The sequence below is a fragment of the Siphateles boraxobius genome, unplaced genomic scaffold, assembly GCF_051911475.1.
Source record: "Siphateles boraxobius isolate OS27281-9 unplaced genomic scaffold, OSU_SipBor_1 49, whole genome shotgun sequence".
NCBI classification, from domain to species: domain Eukaryota; kingdom Metazoa; phylum Chordata; class Actinopteri; order Cypriniformes; family Leuciscidae; genus Siphateles; species Siphateles boraxobius.
Window position 1 is genome coordinate 5,251,290 of NW_027509130.1, and position 27,128 is coordinate 5,278,417.

Sequence of the window (27,128 nt, forward strand, 5' to 3'; positions counted from 1 at the left end):
AGAGCTGCCCACATTCCTGTCTTACACACACACCCATCATGCGTTCAATCTGGACCAGCGCTGTTTCTTCGTGGTTTATTTAGGCGATTTAAGAGTCTGTTGTTTAGTCTGTTCTGACGTCAGATGTGGGTGTGTAACCTTAAATTAGAGACTGAAAACGTCACCAGCATCTGAAATCTGCAGAGACCCCCCTGAATGAGGTGGGCTATTATTTAATTTTATTGTTCATTATTATAGTCATCCTGAAGCGTTTGTGCTTCAAACATGAAGGAATGATTCTTCAAATCATGTGTTGTTGAGGAGAGTTTGTGCTGTGATGATCAGACACCCCATTTACAGTATTCAGTATTATTATTTTTAAAATATTTTTAGATAATTGTATTAAATTAATTACATTAAGAATAATTGTTATTAGACAAAAGTTTAATAAAATATGATTGTATTATTTATCAGAGCTGTCCAATCGATTAAGCCTAATATTTTATCCGACATAAAAGTTTATGATGTGTATATATATATATATATATATATATATATATATATATATATATAAAATTTATATTCACACACACACACGCACATATTATATAAACAAACGTATATGTTAGATGTGATTAATTGATTTGACAGCACTGTTATTTATGTATTAAATAATTTATTACAATAAAAATATTCAACTTATTAAAAGAAAATGTTAGATCAGTAACGTCTTATTGGAAGTTTATTTTATTTTTGTGTCTTTTTTCTATTATTAATCATTGTTATATTTTCATGACTATTATTACTGCCACCTTATTATGTCTCTTTTCCCCCCACTGTCCACTGTCATAATATATGTTTGTATATTGTTTCTTTGGAAATAAAACATGTAAACTTCACAATGAGAAGAGAAAATAAACAGTGTGTGTGTGTCACAGTTATTTTACGGAAACGGTTTTAGGAAGCACATCTGGACAGAGAGACGGATGGAGAGCAGAGAAGAGGAAGGTTCCTGGATGAAAATAGCCGGTTCTTCTGAAAAATCCCCTTCCAGTCTTTTGCCAGAGTGTTAGTCATGAACCCCTGGAGGATGACTAACCAAAACCAGAGACTGTGTAAACTAGAGACCCTCCAGTGTCCGACGTGAAGGGCTTCCTGTGTGGATTAGAGCAGCTCCAGAATAATGAGTAACAGGTGATTTTTTTATGCATTATTTACTTATATTATAGTATAAATACAGGAAAACAGAGGGAAGGAAGTTACACATTGCACATACAGTTACAGCTATGGTTACAGCAATGAGAGGTGTTGGGCAAGATGATTGACAGTTCCGGATGGGAGGAGCAGGAAGTGACGTGCGCATGCGTGTGTGTTTGTGTGTGTGTGTGTAGCCCAGTAACTTTGTCAAGAGCCGTTTTTCCACATTTATACGGGATGGATATTTTTATTTTTTTAAATATGTTCGAAAAACACATTTGTGCCAGACACGTATGAATAATTAATTATCCACAATGTTTACCTGCAGCCTAGACACGATTTGAGATCATTATGATGACGATTTTTTTAATTATTGACTGCAATATTAATTGTTAATATCATTTAAGATTACGCTAGTTATATATATATATATATTAAATAAATAAATAATAATAAGACTAAATCTGGTCACTTTGGCCATCTATGACTTTGGCGATTGGCTCGCGCCATCTAGTGGTCACAGGGCGTAACTGTCAGACAGGAGTGGTTATGTTTACTAAACATTGTTTAACTTTTAAAAAACATGGCTGGATAACTCATTAAGTGTACATGTATGTAATTTAATCTATTACGTTTAATAAGAACCGCTGTCATCAAGACGTTTAACGTGTATTTCGGTTAAATATCTAGAGCGCGCGTCGTTCTGTTGCTATGGCGACGGCGCCTACTAGAGTTCTCGAAGCGCAAGTTTGAGTGACGCGTCCAGTTCGTGTGCGCGCATTTAGCAGCGCTGCTAGTGTGTTTGTGTGTGTGTGTTTAACAGCACAAACCGCCACCATGAGCCTGAATAAACATCAACTGAGTGATTCTTTATTTATCTGGGTAAGATATAAACCCATTCCTTTCACTTACTGTTGTATTTGGAGTGTGTTTGTCTGTATTAAATGAGAATGAAGTAGTTTGTTTGTGTGTAGCGCGCTAGCCTGTTAGCAGCAGGTGGAATCTTCTCAGACTTTATGAATTTTATTGTATGAATCAATGTTTTCTGTGGATTATACACTCGTAAAATCAGTCAGGCGGTTTTATTAGCGCTTTATACGGTGTGTGTTTGGTGTGTTAAACTCATTATGTAACCGATCAAAGGTCTTAAAATGAGTTTAGAGCAGATTATGAGAGTTCAAAACAACTTAGACCCATGATAACTTCTGATTAAATCAATATATCATCGTCAAATTTAATTTCTTTCAGAGTCTTGTCATATTTTTATCTGACCCAAATAACCCAGTAGACACTGATATTATTATTTTAAAACTGTCCAGTAGATCATAAAGTAGACATCAACATTTCAAACACTTCAAACAGTTTTTCAAACACTTATCTAAATATTTTTAATATATAAAGACCCTATTTATACTGTGAAAGGGTCAAATAAATGTGTTCAATTTTATTTGGAAAATATTTAGTTTCTACTTACTATAATGTAACGCGTATTATTTATTTGTGTATTTTAATTAAATTTTATCGTTTGAATTTTTTACATTTTATTTTAATCAATTGTTTAATTATTTTCATTTATTTTTATTATTTATTAATTGGAATGTATTTATTTTAATCTTATAATTTTATATATATATATATATATATATATGTATACATTCATTATTATTTTTAAATGCATCTCAGACTCTAAACAGAACACAAGTTTTAAACTCTGTCTATTGTTTGTGTTCATGTCTAATTTCTGTCCTGACTTCTCTCTTTGTGTGTGTGTGTTTGTGTGTGTGTGTTTCAGCTGCAGACGTTCCAGGTGCCGTCGTGTGCGAGCAAACACGAGCTGACCAGTGGAGTGGCCATCGCACATGTGCTCAACAAAATGTGAGTGTGTGTGTGTGTTTGTCATCACGTGTGGGTGTGACTTTCTGCAAATATTTTTTGATGGAACGTCAAATATTCCTCTGAAAGCGGATCTGACAGATGCGCTGGACGTCCGATACACTGTTAATCCACCAACACACACATGCACATCTGACAATGTCAAGTATGACAGCTGCTCATGTCTTCATGTTAAATAAAAAATTATCATTTACTTTCATTCAAGAACACTATTTACCAAGTGTTAAGTCAGAAAAAAGACTAAAACAAGATATTTAAGTCATCAATCTTTCCTCATGCTGGTCTAAATCGGGATAGATACTACAAATTGTGTTTCTGATCTGTTTGTTTTTCTGCTTTGGTCAGAGACCCATCCTGGTTTAATGAAACATGGCTCAGCAGGATAAAGGAGGAGGGCGGCACAAACTGGAGGCTGAAGGTATTTTATTCTACTTTTACTCAGACGTCTTCTGGAGAGTATACAGTGTGTTCGTGTGTCTCAGTGAACGTGTGTGTGTGTGTGTGTGTGTGTGTGTGTGTGTGTGTGTGCTCGACAGGTCAGCAACCTCAAGAAGATTCTTCAGAGCATGATGGAGTATTATCATGACGTGAGTCTTTGTGTGTGATTAAAGTCTGTGTTAAAGCATCTTTCATTTGAGACTTTAAACTAGAGGTTTTACACACTCGCACAGACACGCACACACATACATACACACTCACACTCACACACAGTCACACTCTCACACATGCACTCACAGACACAAACACTCGCACAAATTCACACACATTCATCACACAGACACATACACACATACGTACTCACACAAACACAGACACACACTCACACAAATAAAAATACTCTCACACACGCACATACACACTCACACAAATACACACACACATTTACAAATGGGTCTCAATAACTGTTCTTCCTTTTTACGTTTTCACAATGTGTTCAATCCAACCTCTAATAGAGTTATATTAACCTATTAAATAAACTGTTATTAGCTAGTAACGTGTATGCTTGTGTCGTGTGTTTGTGTCAGGTGTTGAGTCAGCAAGTGTCTGAAGAGCACGTCCCGGACGTGTGTCTGATCGGTGAGATGGGGGACGTGACTGAACTGGGCCGTTTGCTGCAGCTGGTTCTGGGCTGCGCCGTCAGCTGCGATCACAAACAAGGTACACACCCAAACACAGGCTTCGTACGGCTGCTTGAAATCCTTGAAAATGCTTGAATTTTGATGTTGTGTTTTCAAGGTTTGAAAAGTGCTTAAATTTTGGATAAAATGCTTGAAATTGTAACTGTATTTCTTTCCCAACAAATACCTATCTGACTGAATAGTTTATTAAATGGAGAAATAAAATGTAGCCCTTCAGATACAGAGCGATTTGCGCTACGCTGCCAGAGCAAAAGTAGGTGGAGTTTTCATTTTGATTTCCGTGCTTGTTTGGATGGCCCGTTTTTATTGGCCGCGCGGGTAATCGTCACAGAGTGCAGCGCCAAAAGTTTAAAGCCGTTAAATTTTTTTTATTTCATTTAATGTAGGCTATTTATCAGGCAGGAGCCTGTGCGCTGTTAGAGTCTTTGGGTTACAATTGAATTACAGTTGTTGCACTATCTCAGATTTTGTTCAAACCTTGTCCATATCAAGAATGTGTCCCAAAACCAAGGCCTGTAAAATATTTCTGTTCAAATCCTGTCTTCATATTTTCAGCTCTTGAAATTTCTTCAGTTTTAAAGCCTGAAAATCACATTATCTGTGAAGCAATATTTGTACATTAATATAATGAAAAGTATTATTCATAGGCATTATCTACTTAGACAGTGATACATTTTGAAAAATAAAACTTGTGATTTGCTTAAATATCTGATCCTTCTGCTATTACGAAACACAATTTTGGCTGTTTATAGCATTATCTCTTTTAATGTGATAAAAACACAAAATATTAATTTTGACTATGTAATTTACGGTGGTGTAAGGTGCTGGAAAAAGCTTTAAAATGGAGCTTGAAAAGTGCTTGAATTTGACTTTGGAAAAGGTGTAGGGACCCTGCAAACACTCACACAGTCATGTGATTAGTCGTGACCTTCACAGAGAAAAGAAAACAAAAACTGAGAGGAGTTTAAAGCAAAAGCCCCACTGACAGCGTGAATGGAGGCTCAGAGAGAGAGACGAGCACAATGGCAGATCATTAGATGAGGGAATGATGGGAAGAGCCAGAGGGATGAAGTTCCCATAGTGTGTGCAGGGGTCCTGCTCGGTGCTTAAAGTACTTGCATTTGACTTTTTGAAATTTAAGGCAGAGAAAACCCTTGAAAACAGACATATTTACGAATAAATAAATTCTTATTTAAAAACTATGTATATGAAATTTCCTTTTTTGGGGGAAAAAAACACAAATACAATCTTTTCACGCAAAATTAACACTGCAGCCCGCCTGATAAACAAGTACGGCAACATTATAATATAAAAAAATAATATTTATTGAACAATAATAGCCATTATAAATTTAATATAGTATATATTTGTATTTATTAAATGCGTTGTAAGTTGTATTTTTGATACCTAATATGTGACCCTGGATGACAAAACCGGTCTTATGGGTCATTTTTTTGAAATTGAGGTTTATACATCACATGAAAGCTGAATAAATAAGCTTTCCATTGATGTATGGTTTGTTAGGATAGGAGAATATTTGGCAGAGATCCAGCTTTTCAAATAGTTGTAATCTGAGGATGCAGAAAAATCGAAACATTGAGAAAATCGCCTTTAAAGTTGTCCATTTATGTTCGTGATTGTGCTGCATTCACTCACAAAAATAAATGTTTTATACATTTACGGTAGGAAATTTACAAAATATCTTCATGGAACATGATCTTTACTTAATATCCTAATGATTTTTGGCATAAGAGAAAAATTGCTAATTTTGATCCAAACAATGTATTGTTGGCTATTCCCACAAATATACCAGTGCTACTTAAGACTGGTTTTGTGATCCAGGGTCACATATGTGTAATAAAAATATATCTGTAATAAAAATAAAAAAAATCCTAAAGGTGTTGTTTGATAATTGTGATCTCTGATTGTAGTCCTTGAAAACCAAAAAGGTAGGGCTTAAAGTCCTGGAATTTCTTTTTACAGTATCTGTACGAACCCTGTGTGTGAGACGTCGTTTACGTGTTATCAACATCCGCTTATGAAACAGTTTGTAGTCCGATTAAGCTATTTTAAAGTCATATTTAGAAACCAATACTAAAGGTCAAAGGTGTCGTTTAGATAGATACTGACCAATATTGATTTTTTTTAATCAATTATTTGAATGTTTATGTTCCCGCTAACCGATATTTATTGTTTTATTTCTGTTTTAGACAATTATAACAACAGCACTTAAACTAAAGAAACTGTTTTATTTCACACTTTTTAAACATGATAATTTCTGCAATTTCACTCCTTTCTTACATGCAAAACAAAACGCACTTCTACATCAATAAATAGTCTGAAAGAGCGCAAAAGAATAAAAAATATATAGTGCACTGTCAATAAACTGTTTTTTAAAAAAATATTTGATAAGGTAAACAAACAGTTAATGAATATAGCATGTAAAAGTAATTCTAACAAAATTTAAAAAGCATGAAACATTCTGACTAATAATAATTAAAAACATTACTTTGGAGATTTAATGTGAAAGTTTTACAATTGTAATGTTGAACCAACATAAAGACGGTGTATTTAATAGTAAACTGAGCGCCCACATATAGATACAGTAAACCTCATAAACTGTAAGTTGATGAAAACACAACGTGATGCACTTACTGCTGGTCAAAATCTTCTAACTACTTTTGGGTAAAATGTTAATAATATAAGTAACAACACATGAAAGTGTCTGATTATATATAAAGCCACGATATCAACTTTTGGCAACAGTGTTTAATTTAATAAAAAAAGTGTTTGTTTTTTTTCATTTCCTGAAAAGTAGCGTTGTTGGAGATGTGAAGTTTCCCCCCGACAGTGACGATATATGCATTATAATAAATGCATCACTGTAATACAATATTCAATTGAACTGCTTCGCAAAAAAACTGAATGGAAAGCAGACTTAGACGTAGTAGAACAAATATATATTTAAATAATTTCTAGGGATGCATTATATATCGCCACCATCTCGGTATCCGCCGATATGTTCATTTTTATTGTTATCGTTATTGGCCCGGATAAGAAAATTTGCCCGCTATATTAAAGCCGATAAATATTGTATTATTTCCTTTAGCTGAGACACTTCGGATGCGCACTGTTCATCATGGTGGTTTTGAACTGCTTGAAATATGATTGAAATCACTTCAAAAAAGTAAAGTGCAAAATGTTCTGTCATAGGCTACATAAAATGATAATAAGAATGATGGCTTTAAATTGTGAGACTTTTGTTTTTGTAATCAGGCTCTCAAAAAACAAAACAAAAAAAAAAGATTTATCGGCCAATATATCGGTTATCATCTTTGAAATATAAACAATATTATCTGTTATGATCGGTATCGGCCAAAATGTTCATATTGGTGCATCCCTAATAATTTCATATTTAAATAAGATTCATATGATTCTACCCCAGTGCAGTTATTGTTTACTGAACCTTAATATTTGATGTCTATTTTTATGAATGACTTCATAAGGTGTCTGTGTATGAATCTGTGAACAGCATGTATTTGTCTGACAGATGTCCTGACTCTGCTGTGATTGTCTTGTCTTCTCAGAGCACATTCAGCAGATCATGACGCTGGAGGAATCAGTGCAGCACGTCGTGATGACGGCCATACAAGAGGTATAATAAAACTGACGAAACACGATATAAAAATAACCACTCTTCACTTATTCATTATTTTACATTTTAAAAACACTTAAGTGAGAGCTGAGAATCTGAGGGAGTTTTTGCTAATGCTATCTTATGTCAGCTAGCTAGTAGCATTAAAGACCATAATTGGGTTTTCTGATTTGAAAATAATGTCAGACACAAATCCAGACTGAACTATTTCTTAATTCATAATCATTTTGGATCATCAATTCAAAAGTAGACTGCTTTCAAATACAGGTTTCCTATGGATCAAGTGTTTGGTTGCTGTGATTCATCCGGTTGGTTTGATTTAACTCTCAGGACTAACTAATTATTTGTCATTTAGTCTATGGAAATCTGTGGACATTTTATTTTTTATTTCTCTCCGCACAATTTGAGCCCTCATTCATGCCAAAGTTTTGTCCAGAAGAAGAAATTTCTGTTTTTTATGTGAAAATTTTTAATATTAAAATACATTAAATATTATTATATCATATTATTATATTTATGAAATGTTATATCGTATTTTAGTTGTATGAAATTATATAGCCAGAAGCCAATTAAATAATAATTATGATAAATCACAATTAATTTAGTTTATAACATAATATAGAAATAGTTATCATATCATATAATTAATATATTACATACACTTGATACTATAATTTATTTTGTAGCGTTATATAGAATATACTGTATTATTTGTATATGGATATATTGAGCTAGAAGCCAATTAAGTAATGTTTATTTATGATTAATTGTTTAATTTCTAGTATAATATGATTATTTATGATTAGTTAGAATGAATTAAAAATTTGAAATAATATAGAAATTATATTTATATCATATTAATGTAATATTACATGAACTTATTACAACAATTTTATAATATTATTATATTTTATATAATATAGAAATATAATAATGTATTTGTATGAAATTATATAGCCAAAAGTAAATAAAATAATAATTGATAAATTGCTTTGTAACATAATACAGAAATAGTTTTCATGTCATGTTATTAATATTAAATAAACTTAATGCAATAATATGATTATGTATATAGTAAATAGAATATAACAATGTATTTTTATGAATATAGATATATTTTGAAATATAGCCAATTAATTATTTGATTAATTACAATTAAGTTCATTTATGATATAGTATAGAAATAATATTCATGTCAGTGAATATTTTAACATTTCATATTTTAACATTTACATTATTAATGTAAAATTACATAAATATAATACTATAATTTTATAACTATACAATGTGATATAGAAATGTAATATTGTATTTGTATGAACTGATATAGCCAGAAGCCAAAAAATATTATATTATGAATATATGAATTTTTTTATTATAAATTGCGATTAATTTAGTTAATAATATATAAATATTATTCATATCATATTATTAATATATTAAAAACTTTATACTATAATATGATTATTTATATAGTATTAAATTGAATATAATAATGTATTTGTTTGAATATGGATATAGCCAATGAAATAGTAATTATTTATGATTATGATAAATTTGATTTATAATATGATGTAGAATATTATTTATGATTTATTTCAATTAATTTATTTTATGATACAATATAGAAATAATATAATATTTTAACTTTTACATTATTAATGTAATGTTACATAAATATAATACTATAATTTTATAACTATATGATATAGAAATATAAAATTGTATTTCTATGAACTGATATACCCAGAAGCCAATTAAGTAATAATTATTCATGATTAATAGCTAATATAATGCAGAAGGGTGCCGTCACTGTTTTCTCTTTAACTTCCTCGCTCAGGCTTGTTTTCCTCATTCCACAGTGATGATGAATACAGTCTCTTCATTGATCTCTGTATATCTGTGAAACTCGGCCTTCTGGGAGAAGAGAACATGTGCATGTCTAAAGAGCACCATGTGACTGTTGAGTGTGACTCGATCTAATTGAGACGTTACTGTGTGTGTCTTTCAGCTGCTCACCAAAGAGCCTGTGCAGGCAGCAACTCCAGAGTCGTACGGGGACTTCGACAGCCAGGTGTGTGTGTGTGTGTGTGTGTGTGTGTGTGTGGTGTTAGGGATCGAACAGGCTCGTGTTTTCCTCATTATCTCACTCTCCTCTGGCTTTTTCCCTGTTCCACAGTCCAGGAAGTATTATTTTCTGAGTGAAGAGACCGACGACACGTCCCAGCGCTGCCGAGAGCTCCAGCAACAGGTGACCCGAACTAAACGCTGATAAATGTGTTCAAGAAAGCGTCTCTGAGCTAAAAGCTGAGAGATGTGTGTGTGTGTTTCAGCTGTCGGTTCTGACGGAGGAGAAGTCCTCTCTGCAGCTGGAGGTCCAGTCTCTGAGGGAGCGTCTGACCCACTGCGAGCCGACCGACATCCCCTCGGCGATCACCAACAAGAAGCTTCTGCTCCTGCAGAGTCAGATGGAGCAGCTGCAGGAGGAGAACTACAGGTGTGAGGCCCCTCGCGCAGCTCCACCAGGGGGCTCAGTAGCTCCACCAGGGGGCTCACTTCACACTGATCCTCCACTGACGGTCTGAACTATGACAAGCGTACAGAACATAACTTTTTTTGTGAAAATACGAATTTCAAATTTTAAATGATTCTGTTGTGCTAGATTAGTCATGTAGACAAATAACACATTAATCATTCATAATTAATCACAAATAAAAAAACATTGAACTTTCACACATGGGCGGAAAAGGGTATCACCCACATTAAGCATATTTTCAAATCTAACACATTTAGACCATTTCCGGAACTGGCCCAGGAGTATGGCATCGGGAACAACGAATTTTTAAAATACCTACAACTCAAATCTTCTGTTCTGACAAAAATAAACATCAGAGACACAAATTTAGAACTTCCACCGGCAATATCAGACTTGGTCAACATTTCCTCTCCAAAGAAACTTCTCTCTAAAATATACAAAATGATCTCAAATCAACTTCAGACCATATACTTACCAACAATAAAATGGGAAAACGATCTATCAATAGCCCCTGATGCCAACTTCTGGACCCAAATCTGTAAAAACATCTATCACATGTCCAAAAATTCGAATCTTCAGTTAATACAATACAAAATACTTCACAGAACGCATTACACGGGCAATAGATTAGCTAAAATGGGATTCACATCAGAAATTTGCACACATTGCAATCAAAATTCTACAGATACATACATTCATGCAACCTGGCACTGCACTCCAATCAAACACTTTTGGGAAGAGGTCACACAGGCACTATCAACTATAGTTGGCTGCCACATCCCAATGTCGCCTTCCCTTTGCTTGCTGGGGGACCTCACAATAATAACTGATAAAACCATAAACTCTAAAATACTCCTCACAGCTCTAGCCATCGCCAAGAAAACTATCCTCATGAACTGGAAAACCAGAAATAAATTACACATTTACATCTGGAAAAATCTTATAACAGACTTCATGGCAATGGAACTCGCATCTCCCCTTCATAATAACACATCTGAAACTGATCCCTGCCGTCCAACACTTTCTGACCTCTTACAGCTATGAATCCTTTCTCTGTTTTCAACTCTGACTTCTCTCACCTTCTTACTCAACCCACGAATATTCATATTAGTTGTTTAAACTTGTTTCTGTCATCATTGTTATTGCTATCTTTACTATTACTGTTGTGATTACTAATTTCACTTTTTTTTTTTTTTTTTTTTCTCATTGTTGTAACTACTGTTGTTGCTGTCTTTTGCTCTTACCGTTATGATCACCACTGCCATCATCATTGTCATTTATTATTATTATTAATATTATTATTATTATTATCATCATCAATATTGCCATTGTCAATGCTGTTTTAGAATTAGATATCATTGTCATCACTAGTGCAATAACTTCCCCCTTATCTCTTCATGGGTTTTTAATGCACCACAACATAGAATAAAAAAAAAAAAAAAAAAAAAGAAGGATTAAGGATATATGGAAAAACCTCACAAACACCAAGGCAGGCTAGACAGGCGAGAAGTGGTTTCAACGGGACAGCATCTCTGTCCCAATTTGAGACACTCTCGCACTGTACTCCCTATTTTAATGCACCTTAGACATTGCACATAACACACATAACACAAAAAAAAAAAAAAAAAATTTAAAAAAAAAATAGGAAAAGATATGGACTGATGAGATGAGGGGGAAGGTTATATTATATTATCTTATATTATATTATCTTATTATGTCGTATTTTATGCAGGATTGACAATGGCAATTATTACATAGGAGGAAGGATGGAAGTAAAAAATCTACCAACACAATATTGGCAATATGGTGGTAGTGGGAAGTGGGATGGTGATGGTAATAACAATGGTAATACATAATAAACGGTTACTTTGTTTACGCATACACACACATACACATAACCACACTCACACCCGCACACATACACACTTAAACACTTAAATCACTCTTGTCACTGCTGGAAGTATGGATTTACAAGATTGCTCACTACTGCACTATGTTGGTTTGTTTGTATGTATGCCTGATTGTTAAATTAAAAAAAAAAAAAAAAAAAAAAAAAAAAAAAAAATTAATCACAATTATTATTATTATTGTTAATTAGTATTGTCATTGTTGTTTTTATTATTTATAATATTAATTATTTGTTCGTGCTAGATTAGTCATGTAGACAAATAACATGGCATTAATCATAATTAATCATTAATAATCATAATTATTTATTATTATTTTCATTATTGCATTTCAATTATTATTTTCATTTTTATTTATATCATTTTTGTGCTAATTAATCACATAGACAAAAACATTTGTTACACAAAACATTAATCAATTATGATTTTTTTAATTACTACTATAAAAATTGTTTTGGTAGTAATAATATTTATATAATAATCATACAGTATGTAGTTTTTAATTATTTCATTTAATTTTAGATTATCTAGCATTTGTAAATTATAAACTAAATTATTTATCAAAATAAATAAATTGTACTATTCTTTATTTACACAATATCCATTCATACAAATACAATATTATATTTTTATGTAATATATTGAATAATTAAATATAAAACTATAATATATTAAATATTTTAGTAATCATATGGTATAATATGTTATTTGCATATTACATTATAAAAGTATTCATAGTTAATAATTAATTAATAATTTGCATTCTGGCTTTATCCATACAAATACAATATTATATTTCTATATAATAATAATAATAATAAATAACTAAAATATTGTATCATTGTTTATTTAATATTATATTAATAATAAGGTATTGTATTTATTTTATAAATTAAGTTTTATAAAATTAAAATTAATCATAAATAACTTGCTTAATTGGGTCCTGGGTATATCAGTTCATATAAATACAATATTATAATAATTATAATATTATAGTGTATATAATATTACATTAATAATATTATGATATTAATTCTTAATTGTAAATCATATATTTATATATGCTTTGTTACGGTGCTGTGTAACAGAATAGGACATTTTTAACATTGTGTGAATGTGAACATTAAATTAATTCATAGCTTTATCACCACTAAAACGCACCAGAATGAGATCTCAGTCCACTTTTAAATCCAGATCCAGTGTGAATGCAAAGACTGCTGGGTCCTTTTGTTCTTTCAGCCTTGATATCATATAAGCATCAGCGATATGAGATGTTAAAACACGTGATCCATTAATGCTAACACTTTTGCTCTTCTCTTCTATTTCTATATCTCAAAAAAAAGAAAAAAAGAAAAGAAAAGTATTTTGTACATATACTCCATTAAAATAAACTGGGAAGGGTCACAGCACTTACATATTGTTGCCCTATTCTTAGTTTAACTGCTTCTATTGTTCTCCTCATTTGTAAGTCGCTTTGGATAAAAGCGTCTGCTAAATGATTACATTTAAATGTAAAACGGCATTATTCGTTATAATTATTACATATGATTTTTGCCCAAGGCGAGAGCCTGAATCGTGTGCCTGGTTATGTGTGTGTTCAGGCTGGAGAGCAGTCGAGATGACCAGCGTGTGCGAGCAGATGTTCTGCAGCGAGAGGTGACGGATCTGCAGCTGAGGAACGAGGAGCTCACCAGCCTCGCTCAGGAGGCCCAGTCCCTCAAAGACGAGATGGACATCCTCAGGTCAGAGATGGAGACATGAAGGGCCCTATTTTAACGATATAAGCAAATGGTCTAAAGCAAGTGCACTTAGGGTGTGTCCAAATCCACTTTTGTTAGTTTAACAACAGTAAAAATGGTCGGCGCTCCCGGCGCATGGTCTGAAAGGTTCATCCCTATTCTCTTAATGAGTAATGGGTGTGTTTTAGGCATGATGTGCAATAAACCAACCAGAGTCTCATTTCCCATTCCCTTTGAAAGCCAGTTGCACTCGTCCCATGGCGGATCCACTATTTACATTTGCAATTGAAGAAAGAATTTGCAAGCGTAAAAACTGAAAGGTTCTCTAACGAGGAAACGCGAGGGTAAAGCAAGCAGAGCATCTGCGGGACAAAATGCATTACTAACGTGCTCTTGAAATACCCCCAAAAATACTGCGCCATTGACTTTAGACCATGTTTCAGTGGGTCAATGGCTCTGTCTATTCCAGTCTATTGCATCAAAATAGCAACGCGCCATCAATGCGCCTGAACACCCCGTTTTCAGACCAGCTGATGCCCATGGGCGCAAATGCATTTGCTATTTAAATAACGTCGCACAGGTTGTGAAAATGATAACTGCGTCGGGCTGAAACTAGCAAAACACACTTGTGCGACTAGTGCCTGACGCTGCATTGCAGAGTGATTCTTCCTTCAGTCGTTGATCGCTCGTGTTTGTGCTTCAGGCACTCGTCTGACCGCGTGAGCCGCCTGGAGGCGATGGTGGACACGTACAAGCGCAAGCTGGAGGATCTGGGGGATCTGCGGCGACAGGTGCGCCTGCTGGAGGAGAGGAACCACGTGTACATGCAGCGCACCTGCGAGCTGGAGGAGGAGCAGCGCAGGGCCAACACCATCCGCTCGCAGCTCGACTCCTACAAGAGACAGGTGAGAACATGAGGACTAGTGGGAGCGTTCACATGGACACTGCTAGGGCTGCAGCTGTAGATATTTTAGTAATCGAGTATTCTACCGATTATTCCATCGAGTAATCGGATAAAACAATTTGTGGTAACAAAAATAGAAACAAGTGAACAACAGCTTTTAAAAAAGTGTAACGGAAGTGAATCAATCAAAACTAGCTTTAGCTGGACAATAACTTTATTCTAGAGCTGCTGTGAAGCCAAAACAATCTGTTACTGTAAGTCCCTATTATACAAATATATAATAACAAGCAATAATAATTGGTTCAAATAAAGTATCAATGATTTCCATTACACGAGAATAGATGTTAAAACTTCATGCTGATTTGTACTCTGCTTTCTCCAAGATAAGCACCAACTAAGACACAGCTTTACAGTAACCTATGCTTCTCCATCCATTTACGCTTCTTTCCATATGGTGATGTAAATCTCCTTCTGTCTAGTGTTAACACGCGTCAGCACACACAACGGCTGCAACCACAGTGCGGTCCCCCCATGACAACCGTCTAAATTGAGCTGAGTAGGGGACATCTCTAGGGTTTTCAAGTGGGCACCTTCCGTCCTCAGTGTTTCGTCGACTAGCCCACGACACCTCAAGAGGGCTCGACAGTGACTCTGGCGTCCCAGAGTCACCCCCCTCCGTCCCCCAACTAGGCCCAGCTTACTGACCTCTACATCCCTCCTGCTGCTGAGACCTAACCACAATCTCACAATCTCTCCGCAACCCAACCATACGCGCCAACCCGTTTGACTAAGGCTGTCGAGCCCCACTGGTGCGTTAATATGCAGTTTCAGTGGCAACGGTTCCGTATGGCATACCACCTACCGCAAAACACAATATCTGCCCAACCACCCGTCATTCACGCAATATACAGAGGAACGTAATGAATGTAAATACTATACAACCTATACAAATAAACCAACAGACTCTTCAAGTTTTCAATAATTCTACGAAACCGTAGCATGGCGGCCTGTACACAGCCAGCTAGAATCTTTCCGTCTCAACCACAGCCAGTTGCTGCTGCTTTCTGCTGCTTCAGATAAGTTCTTTACTGTACGACGCAACTCTTGGCCACTGAATCCGACGTCTCTGAGGAACCGGGTTGTAGAGTGTGCCACATAACCTCGACAACCCACTTCCACTGGATAAACCTGGACTCTCCATCCTCGCTGTTCTGCTTCAGTGGCCAGATGAGCATACCGCAGTTTCTTCCTCTCATATGCCTCACCTACCGCATCCTCCCATGGCACTGTTAACTCTATCAGTTGAACAATGCGTGCTGATCCAGACCACAAAACAATATCTGGCCCTAGTAGCTTCCAGTTGTCCTGGGCGAGAATTGGTGTAAGTAATCAAATGGGTTTTATTCAACAACACTGTTAAAATACACCATGTAAAATGAAGGATGTAAACTAATATAATCATAACTTATGTACATTACGTATTATAACAAATGCCTACAGAGGGCGCCAACGGCCTGGTGATAGTTTCTGTTACACTACGGCATGATCAAATCCTTGTTTAATTTTAGCCAAACAACATTTAATTTAAATGTGCACTTATTTGGTCCCTTCTGTACGATAGAAATGCAACAGCCGCTGTAATTTCTTGAACAAGAACATGTGCACATCAAAACATGCAAACTCAGTGCGAGGTTTTAAACTTTTATTTTGAAATCATGACAAACAACAATTAGAATTTAGAAACCTATTCATGCATTCTCTCAGCATGCAGAGCTGAGGTCATTTTAACATGTAATCCGCACTCATGTCAATAATAAAAGCGTTGTGCTTCTCTGTGGGGAAAACCAGCACAACTGAATAACAGCCTTAGTGATGCTATTAACAATAGCACTATGTTATATTATGATTTTAAATGTTTTTAAATATATTGTGTAGCCTTAGAAAGCGGTCTAATAATGCGGTTCATGAATTCTCATCTGTGGAAATGCGCCACTTACGGTTTTTGCCGCTTAATCGACACAGGTAAATTGCAATCATGATTTTTTTAATCAAGTACTCGACTTTAATTGAGGAATCTTGACAGCCCTGGACACGGGCTGATGTGTACTAGAGTTCAGGAAACAGCTGGACAGATGAATGAATGATGGGTGTTTCCTTTCGTCAGACTCACGAGATGAGCGCTAAACACTCGGCGGAGGCCATGAAAGCAGAGAAGTGGCAGTTTGAGTACAAGAACCTCAACGACAAATATGAGACCCTTCTGAAGGAGAGAGAGGTACAGAACTGACCGCTCACTTCTAATGAGATTCACTCTGTGTGATTGTGAAAATGACTCTTACAGTTGTGTGTGTGTGTGTGTGTGTGTGTGTGTGTGTGTGTGATGTAGAAGCTGATATCTGAGCGAGACACGCTGAGAGACACGACTGAAGAGCTGAGATGTGCTCAAGTGCAGCAGCAGTGTTTAACAGGTCTCACACTCTCACACACGCGCACTCACGCACACTCTCACTCTCTCTCACACACACACACACACACTCACACATACACCGTCATAACCTGACACCATGTACCAGCAGAAGCCCCGCCCCCTCTGTCACTCTTTCGTCCAATCAGCTCTATCCCTGACTCTGTGTGTGTGTGTGTGTGTGTGTGTGTGTGTGTGTGTGTGTGTGTGTGTGTGTGTGTGTGTGTGTGTGTAGATTCTCTGAGTGGAGATTCAGGAGCTGTTGGCAGCTTGGCATCAGAAATCATGCCCACAGAGTTCAGGTGAGAAACACATCAGAAACACAGTGACACTGCTAACTTTAAAATAGTACTTGTTTGTTACACTATTTACTAATAATTTTTGCAAGAAACATCATATAATTTTTATTTATTTAAATAGATAATTTTTATATTCATAATTTATATTTTAAATATATAAAGCATTATTTACCTATGTGTTTGACTTGGTGTTCCCAGTTATTTCAGTATCATTGAGATACTATTATAGTTTTTATTTATATTTTGAATTACATTTATTTTTATTTCTTCCTAGTTTGTTTCAAGTCTGTATAGTTTTTATGAATTTATTTTAGTTTTAGTTATTATAGTACATCAAATTAAACTAAAGGACAATGAGAAATGTTGCTTTGGCAGCTAACTAAAATAAAATAATTGTAAGTTTTTTTAAATATATTTTCATTTAAAGTTTTTATTGTTCTAGTTGACTATAATAACTGTAGAATATGTAGAAATAACTGTAGAAATGCCCCTATATATCAAATTAAATTGAAAGGAATTTTCTTGTTTCATTTTTGGGCTAAATGAATTCTTTCATCGATTTCATCACTAATATTTTGTTTATAATTTTCTTTTTGGGATCCAGATTTTGTACAAGACAATTACTACTGTGATTTATGAATTATATTAATTTTATAAATTGTATACATTATAGAAAATATGTATATTACATAGTATATTATATACTGTGATATAATATAGTAATACATATAATATATATCATATAAATTGCACAGTATATAATTATACAATCTGATAATCACAAAATGTAAAGACTGACCGCTTGAAGTATTTCAGTAGTGGGTAGTAATTGTTTCTATTAGTAGCTGGTAGTGTGTCTGTACTTTCATTTCAACAGCTTAGCAGTTTCAAAACACAACACTGATAACACACAGACACAAGATAACGAGTGTTAAGGCCGATTCACAGTGCACAGACTGATCAGTGTGTGTCTGCGTCTGTTGGCTTTTTCACCCGACTGAACATGTTCACTCAGTGTTTGCTGGTGTGTGGTGCATTGTGAACGTGACAGATATTTTACATAGAATTATAAATCCAATGGCCAACTTGTTTGCTGGTGTTTGTCTGTGCAGTGTGAATTGTATATTTAGGTGTTTTCTGTGTGTGTCAGGGATACGGTTGTGCGTCTGCAGCAGGAGAATAAGATGCTGTGTGTTCAGGAGGAGTCGTACAGACACAGACTGGAGGAGCTGCAGACTCAGCTGGAGGAGTCACAGCGCTGCCAGAACACACTGGAGACTCAAAACAGGTGTGTGTGTGTGTAAGAGAGAGAGATCAGGAGCGAGTCTGATGAGTGTTTCAGTGTGTTGGAGGAATGTGAATGTTATGCACTGATATATGAGCTTTATGTGTATCAGTGGCACATGATCCTTCAGATTTAGTCTTAATTATTTTAAACTTTTGATTGGTAGTGTACATTAGGGGTTGATGGACTTCAGATTTTTTTAAGTCGACATTTATGTGATGAAAGTCCAGTCGATTAGTCACTGATGCCGTCATTAATGGACAAATAAGCCTGAACCTCGAGCTGAGACTCGAACGCTGGTTGCCTTGTGCACAGCTGTGACACATGACCAGAGGTGGAAAGAGTAATAAAATATTCTACTCAAGTAAAAGTACTACTACTTCAATGAAATTTTACTTAAGTACAAGTAAAATTACCGGTCTAAAAATCTACTCAAGTAAAAGTAAAAAGTAGCTCATTTAAAATGTACTCAAGTAAAAGTTACTGAGTTACTTTTTTAACAGTGGGGGGTGGGTGAACAGTGGGTGGGGTGGGGGGCTCTCCCGTGTAGGGTTGTAATGGTATTAGATTTTTACAGTATGATAACGTCTCAGAAAATATCATGGTTTACAGTATTAATCAATTATTAAATGAACGGTATTATTAAATTATGGTTATTATTATTATTATCATCAGTTAATATGACAGTTAAATTAAAGAAAACAGTTTTTTTGGGGGGTTGAACCAATGCTTTTATTATAACAAACTTGAAACCATTTGTTTGTTTTGTTTATTAAAATTTCAAAAGAACATGTCTAGTCATTTAAATTCAATAATTGATAATGAATTAGATTAACAACTCATTTTTAACATTAATAATTTATAAAAAAAATTAAGAATAATATAGTCCTATGAAATATATTTTATTCAGAAAATGAATGTTTCTTTTTATGATTTAATCCAAATATATTATCAAAAACGGTGGCAATCAAATGAAAATTTAAACTTGTGTCCTTTTATTTTTTGGGGAAGAGCTGCAAAAAAACAGATTTACTAAATTAAACCATGGACAAAATATATATGCCTTAATTAATGTTTAAATAAATTGTATTACTATTGTTATTATTATTATTTCGAGAAGTACGTTCTATTTTATGCCTACAACAGTAATATATTTCTGTCATAATTTCTCCTAGTTAAACCAAACTTTTATTTTGACGAGTTGTAGTGAAGCCCTGTTTCAAAGTGTCAGCCTATTTGAAAATGGTTTTTCTCAAATAAAATGATGAAAATGCTCATTAGGCGTTCTCTCAGAGCAGCTCTGGAAATGTTCATGTATTCATCATGTATTCAAATTGTTTGTGAGACGCTGAAAACACCACGCGTACTTGAGTATGTAGTAGACAAACCGGAGCAGCTCATTCACACCGGTTCACAGAAACGCAGAACAAGCAGGTTATATATTTACATAGCAGTATTTTTGCACTTAAATATTCACAGACCATGTCGCGATTGGATTTATTGCACAGTTCTACTTTCCATGTATTCATCCATCCATCATTTTGCGTGTTTTACGTGACATCATCTGCGTTATGTAAATTCCATTTTCATGACTGGATTCCGGGATTCCCTCTGCATCACGTAAATCATTCGGCCTTACGTTATAATCGGGACATACTTTTATCTGCAGGGATGGTGTCCTATGTATCCTCCTTTTGCAGCCACTTTGTGTCCACATTTTTTGCAAATTGGATATCTATCCTCGAGGACAACCACACTTTTTTACATTCAAAGTATTTCCATACTGGCCATAATTCGCTTCATTAAAATACGAGGGCGCTTCGCTGTCAGCTTCAGCTGTGTCTGCGTCACATTTTGCTTGTTTGTTCTCCCGCCCTTCAATCAATGCAGTAGTTTCCGGAGTGTGATTTATTTTTTATTTTTTATTTTTCTCCCTTGTATTATTATTTTTTACTCAGTAACGGATATGATTTCAAATGTAGCAAAGTACAATACTTCAAACAAAACGTACTTAAGTAAAAGTAAAATTACAGATTTTATAAACTACTCAAAAAAGTAGAAGTACACAAAAAACGACTCAATTACGTTACGCGAGTAAATGTAATTCGTTACTTTCCACCTCTGCATATGACACACCGCTCCTACATAACAGCTCACAGATTTCTGCTCATTCTAAATCAGATATAGATAAAGTAAAGATTACATTTATATGAATGCGCTGTGGGTTTTAGTTACTAAGAAATATATGCTATAACTTTTCAGTTTCTAAGCTATTTTATTGATAAATGACAGAACAGAGTTTATAATACATTTCTGCGCTACTAAATGATTCTGTGCGCGCGATCTTCATGATATGCACGCTTCTGTCTGTGTGTGTGTGTGTGTGTGCGCGCGTAATTCAGCAGTAGTTTAGAACAACTGTTAACTTACCTGTACAATAAGCTGTGTAAAACATATCTTGTGGAACGCACTCTGACATTTATTTGTCATTTGAACTGAAATGGAGTGTAAAAGTGGACTTCAAAGATGTATTATCCTGTTGCGCCCTCTATAGGCCATGAATGATCATGACTAGTCAACCTCAAGCTTAAAGCTTCATGGCAGAGCATTAAAGTGGACTAGTCTGTTAAACCCCTAGTGTGCATTATCATTTGGCGTCTGACGTGTTGTCTGTGTGTGTGTTAGGTTGAGTCAGCAGCAGATCTCACAGCTGGTTTCTCAGATCGAGGAGCTGCAGAGAGCTTTACAGGAGCAGGACAGCAAAACTGAGGACGTCAGTAACACACACACACTCTCACACACACACACACACACACACACACACACACACACACACACACACACACACACACACACACACACACACACACACACACACACACACACACACACACACTCTCTCACACACACATCCGAATGACCAAACTCTTTCCTCACATCATGATGGTGTCCGAGCTAAAATCACTCATCTGAAGTTGAGTCTAAATACACACACACACACGCACACACTGCTGCTGCTGTCTGATGGACGATCTGCCTCTCAGCTGGAAATCACCACCAGTCAAATCCCAGTCAAAGTCCTCCATTGTTCCCTGTCAAAATATTCAGTATCCCTCAGAAACATCTCATCTCGGATGTTCAGTGTGTGTTGAACGGAGGATTCAGAGGCGTATCTCCTCAGACAGCACTGACTGAGTGATCTCCATCTGTTTGTGATTTATGTAATATCACTCACATGATCATCTGATCCCGATGCAAATCCACAGTTTTTCCCGTGTAAAATCTCACTGTCTCTGTCTGGTTGATTCATGTGTGGAATCTGTAACTTGTTTTGTTTGCGGTGCTGAAATTAACGCCTGCTCGTCTGTTTTTATCCGCCCACTTCTCCTAATCGACCAATCATCCGCCGCCTCAGGTCATCGTAAGTACTGCCCGTCTGCTCTCTGATTGGACACTGATTGTCACTGTGTTGTAAATGTGCCGTGATGGACACACACTATGATCTGGCGCTGTCTCACGTGTTTGTTTCTTTCCCGACAGTCGTCGCTGTTGAAGAAGAAGCTGGAGGAGCATCTGTGAGTGTCTCTGATCTCTGTGAAGCTGCATTGCTCATCAAATGTGTGTTTTAATGTTGTGTCTGTGTGTGTGTGTGTTTTCTGCAGAGAGAAGCTCCACGAGGCTCACTCTGACCTGCAGAAGAAGAGAGAGGTCATCGATGATCTAGAGCCGCCGGCAGACAGTAACAGTGAGTGTGAACACACAAAGGTCAAAGGTCATTCTGATTATCAGCTCACAGAAACTCTCGTACCCGACTTTACAACGACATAGTCAAACCAAAATCTATTCAGACACCTTCAACATTTCTCACATTCTCACAGTTCATTCACTTTAGTTTAGAAAATGGTAATTAAATATGAAAAGAAATTATGACACGCAATGCTTCATTTTGTTCAGTCAGTGGTGTAAAAAGGTTGCATTAGCAATTAAAGAAAAACACTTAAAGGTGACATTATGCCCCTTTTCACAAGATGTATTAGACATCTATAGTGTCCCCAGAACAAAATATCTCCCAGATCATTTAATTCTAAGAATATGTCAAATGCAGTGCAGGGACTTCTGGGAATGCTTTTGATTTGAAGCAGTTCATTGAATGAATCTTCTGAATGAACTGATTTATTCAAATGAATCAGAGTCTGGACAGACTGGAGTGTGTTTGAATCGTTTGCATCAGTTCATTAAAATATGACGACGAGCAGTGGTTTTGAACGGGAAGGAGTGTTCTTGAGCAGTGGTCTAATGGAAACATCTCTGTGTGTGTGTGTGTGTGTGTGTGTGCGTGTGTTTGTGTGTGTGTGTGTGTGTCAGTGGCGAAGAAGGTCGATGAGCTGCAGGAGATCCTGAAGAAGAAGGATGAAGACATGAAACGAATGGAGGAGAGATACAAGAGATACGTGGACAGAGCTCGCACGGTCAGTCGACCTCATCATTACTCATGTGCATTGTTATATATACAGTATATATATATATATATGTTTCTGCATCCTGTCATATGTGTGTGTGTTTCAGGTGATTAAGACGCTAGACCCGAAGAAGAAGAGTAACACGGTTCCTGTTGAAGTTCAGGCTCTGAAGAACCAGCTGACAGAGAAAGACAGGAGGATACAACATATGGAGGTCACACACACACACTCTCACTCACTTACACACACACACACACACACACACACACACACACACACACACACACACACACACACACACACACACACACACACACACACACACACGTACTCTTTCTCTCTCTCTCTCTCTCTCTCTCTCTCACACTCACTCACTCACTCACTCACACACACACACACACACACACACACACACACACACACACACACACACACACACACACACACACACACACACACACACACACACACTGAGACTCTGTTTTGCAATGGTACTAATGGTCTTGTTCTGGTGTGTGTGTGTGTGTGTGTGTGTTCAGCATGATTTTGAGAAGACTCGCTCCAGACAAGACCAGGAGGAGAAGCTCATCGTCTCGGCCTGGTACAACATGGTGAGAATATTCCAGATCAGTCAGAACAGCTCGTGTCCAGTATAGCTTCTATTCATACTTTGGTAACACTTAACAATGATGTATGGGACCTTAAGTTTTCCAAATTATTAATGAACTAACATAAGCAATACATTTGTTACAGTATTTGTTCATCTTTAACATGATTGTATTTAGTTTCAAATTAACATTAACTAAGAAGTGCTTTAGAATTCTTTTTCAAGAATTTTTCAATGTAGTACTAACGTTACTTCTTTTTACCTTAATGTAAAGAGATGCCAGTATTTTTAATTGGCTTTAACTTTTATGTTTTCAGTTACACTGTTGTGTACTTTTGTCATCTGTATCATTCTATTAAGGTTTGATTTGTTTTCTTTATTTCAGTTTTAGTTTTTGATTGGTTTCAGTTTTAATAATAACCCTGCATGTGACATGCTCTTGTTTACTACCGTAAATCATTCATCCTTCAGTGTGTGTAAACAAACATTAAACACATTTACAGTAAATACACTTACAGCGGGAGTCTGTTGAATTACCTTTTTAATTTTTCTATTCTGTGGTGGAAACAAACTTCCATTGAGGAGCAAGCTGAATTGTTAAAAACATGTCGGAATTGCGTGAAACAAAGTCATAATAATAAAAAAACAAAGTGGTAATTGTGAGACAATCTGGGAATTGGAAAAAAACTCAGAATTGTGAGAAATAATGTCTAAATTGTGAAAAAAATAGTAAGAAACAAAGTGGGAATTGCGAGAAACAGTGGAGTTGCAAAAAATGAAACACTGAATTGCAAAAAACAAACACGGAATTGTGAGAGATGTATTGAGTCTCAATTGCGGACAAAAATAATGTTAGAATTGCGAGAAACAAAGTTGCAATTGCTTTTCTATTCCGTGGTGGAAACAGACTTCCATAGAGGAGCAAGTTGAAATAATTTTCTGTAAACTCAACAGCAGTTGACATATTCTGCATGTTGTGCATTTAATATTCGACTGGAGCTCTACAATCCCCCCCGTTCCTGTCATTAAGCGTCCGCTCTCTCCGTCTCTGTGATCCTCAGGGAATGGCTCTTCACCAGAAGGTCGCCGGGGAGCGATCCGGGTCCGGCTCAGGTTCGGCTCAGTCTTTCCTGGCCCAGCAGAGACAGTCGACACACACGCGCAGAGGCCTGGCCCGTCTGCAGCCCAGATGAACGAACACACACACACACACCCTGCTGTGGCCTAATCATGACTTCTTTTTCAGCACTTTGTGATCGTCCTGCTGAGAACGAAATTATTATTATTTTATTGTCTTTTAGATCAAGTTTTGTGTATTTTTAGTTGACCCGAGCGTCAGTATGTAGTGTTGTCTTATTTTAGTGTTAGTTGGGCTGCAGGAACGAACGAGTTTAATGAAGTAGATCAACGTTTAGATTAATTTAATGATATTTTGAGGGTTTTATTAATGTTGTACGGTAGCTTTCTGTGTTCATCAGGGTAACGGTGCATGTGTGAATGCACTTAAAACACACTCAGTGCCTTCAATCATCCATCCTCTGACAGCTGTCAATCATCTGTGTGACAACTCATCACAAACCAAACTCAATGCTGGATGCCTTGAATGCATCGAACAAATGAAGTGCTTTTTTTATTTTTTAATATATATAAATAATTCTCATTTAATCATAGTTTGATTGTGTCTGATTAAATGTGAATGTGGAGCTGTAAACGACACTAATCTGAGATGAAATGCTGGAGGATTTTCTACCTGCACATGTTGTCATTTGCATGTGAAAACTGTTGCTGCTTCACCATTTTTATAATGGTTGTCTTTTAACTTCACCAAAGTCTGCTGCTGAAGGACGGATCCTGTAGCTTGTATTTATTGATCTTCAGATCTTCACTACTGTACGTTCAGAAACACTACTGTTCACCCTTATCAGTCCAAACACTGGTTTGTTCACTCACTTCAGAGGTACGATCTCCAGATGTGTGTTTGTTCTGCAGGTTTTCACTGTTTTTTTGTGTTTTTTTTCCTCTATGAATGTTCAGTCAAAGAGATGATGTTCTGTTTGTGTTTTATCACAGTGTTTTCATTGTTCAGTCACGTTTTTGGTGTTGGACTGATGGGGTCGGTACATAATTAAATCAGTTAATCTCACTGTCCTTCTCTTTGCACTACAATAAACGAGATTATTGGTACAAAAATAATCAGTTTTTTGGTGAGTTCATTTGTGAAATCAGCTAAAGAGGTGTATGTATTTAAATAAAGTCCCTCGAACTTGCATATGGACACATTTTGAGGTCATCATTCCATAGTCACACAGCCCGTTTAGTTAAATTCAGTGCTATAAGTAGCCTACTAGGGGACGTTCTTACAGAACATGTTTTTCCTTCACACTTTTCCATTGTTTTTCAAATGTAAACACTAGACCGATGTATTTTAACCTTTGCTTACGCGAGTTAAATAGCGTTCTAAAAATGCAGCGCTCAAGGTAACTTCAACTTTTAAAAAATGCAACTCAGTCGCTCCAACCGACGTTGCGTCTTTTAAACTGCACGTGACAAACAATTCGCGAGCTTCAGTGATTACCCTCCGCGTTTCATAATCTTCTGCCAATTTAAAGTGTAACCCTTTAACAAGTAGGAAATTAAATAGTTTGTAAATTACGATGTTTTCTGATTAATTTACCTCACCCACAAACTAGTAGGCTACTTAATTGATAAAATGGTAAAACAATTGCATTGTTAGATATTTAGTTCATAACTTCATGTTTTTGCCGAAGATTAAGGTAAGATAAAAAAGTAACGTTAGACATTAAATTGCATTTAAAATGGGTTTCAATAACTTAATGTTGGCTATAATATCTAATAGGCCTAACTAATATCTTTTTTCAATCTTTTAGATCCCAAATAAGATCATAATCCTAACATTTGAAAGGCAGCTAAATGTTTTCATGTTTAAAGAAATAAACTAGTATAGATGTGTAAAATATGCTACAATAAAAATGCTAAATTTGTTTAGCAAGATATTACTTTTGTAATCATTCCTCTGCTACAACCATGCAGTCTGTACCTTTTA

At 35.7% G+C, this 27,128-nt stretch overlaps 1 protein-coding gene across 1 annotated transcript; it reads left to right on the forward strand.

The window, feature by feature from the left end:
* Nucleotides 1-1,929: 1,929 nt before the first annotated feature.
* hook2 (hook microtubule-tethering protein 2) lies at nucleotides 1,930-26,254 on the forward strand. Its single transcript, XM_077202189.1, has 22 exons — nucleotides 1,930-2,058; nucleotides 2,969-3,051; nucleotides 3,415-3,487; nucleotides 3,606-3,656; nucleotides 4,095-4,227; nucleotides 7,796-7,863; nucleotides 9,875-9,937; nucleotides 10,043-10,114; nucleotides 10,197-10,360; nucleotides 13,908-14,048; nucleotides 14,749-14,950; nucleotides 17,114-17,224; nucleotides 17,336-17,417; nucleotides 17,649-17,715; nucleotides 18,863-19,000; nucleotides 21,683-21,770; nucleotides 22,538-22,572; nucleotides 22,660-22,742; nucleotides 23,363-23,466; nucleotides 23,564-23,671; nucleotides 23,997-24,068; nucleotides 25,126-26,254. The coding sequence occupies exons 1-22, from the start codon at nucleotides 2,014-2,016 to the stop codon at nucleotides 25,255-25,257; spliced, it is 2,115 nt and encodes a 704-aa protein (XP_077058304.1). The 5' UTR covers nucleotides 1,930-2,013; the 3' UTR covers nucleotides 25,258-26,254.
* The last annotated feature ends 874 nt before the right edge of the window (nucleotides 26,255-27,128 follow it).

Coding starts and splice junctions, on each gene's coding strand:
- hook2 (XM_077202189.1), top strand. CDS start 2,014: ATGAGCCTGAATAAACATCAACTGAGTGATTCTTTATTTATCTGG. Junction 17,418..17,648: donor GCAGCAGCAGTGTTTAACAG/GTCTCACACTCT, acceptor GTGTGTGTGTAG/ATTCTCTGAGTGGAGATTCA. Junction 22,743..23,362: donor GCCGCCGGCAGACAGTAACA/GTGAGTGTGAAC, acceptor TGTGTGTGTCAG/TGGCGAAGAAGGTCGATGAG.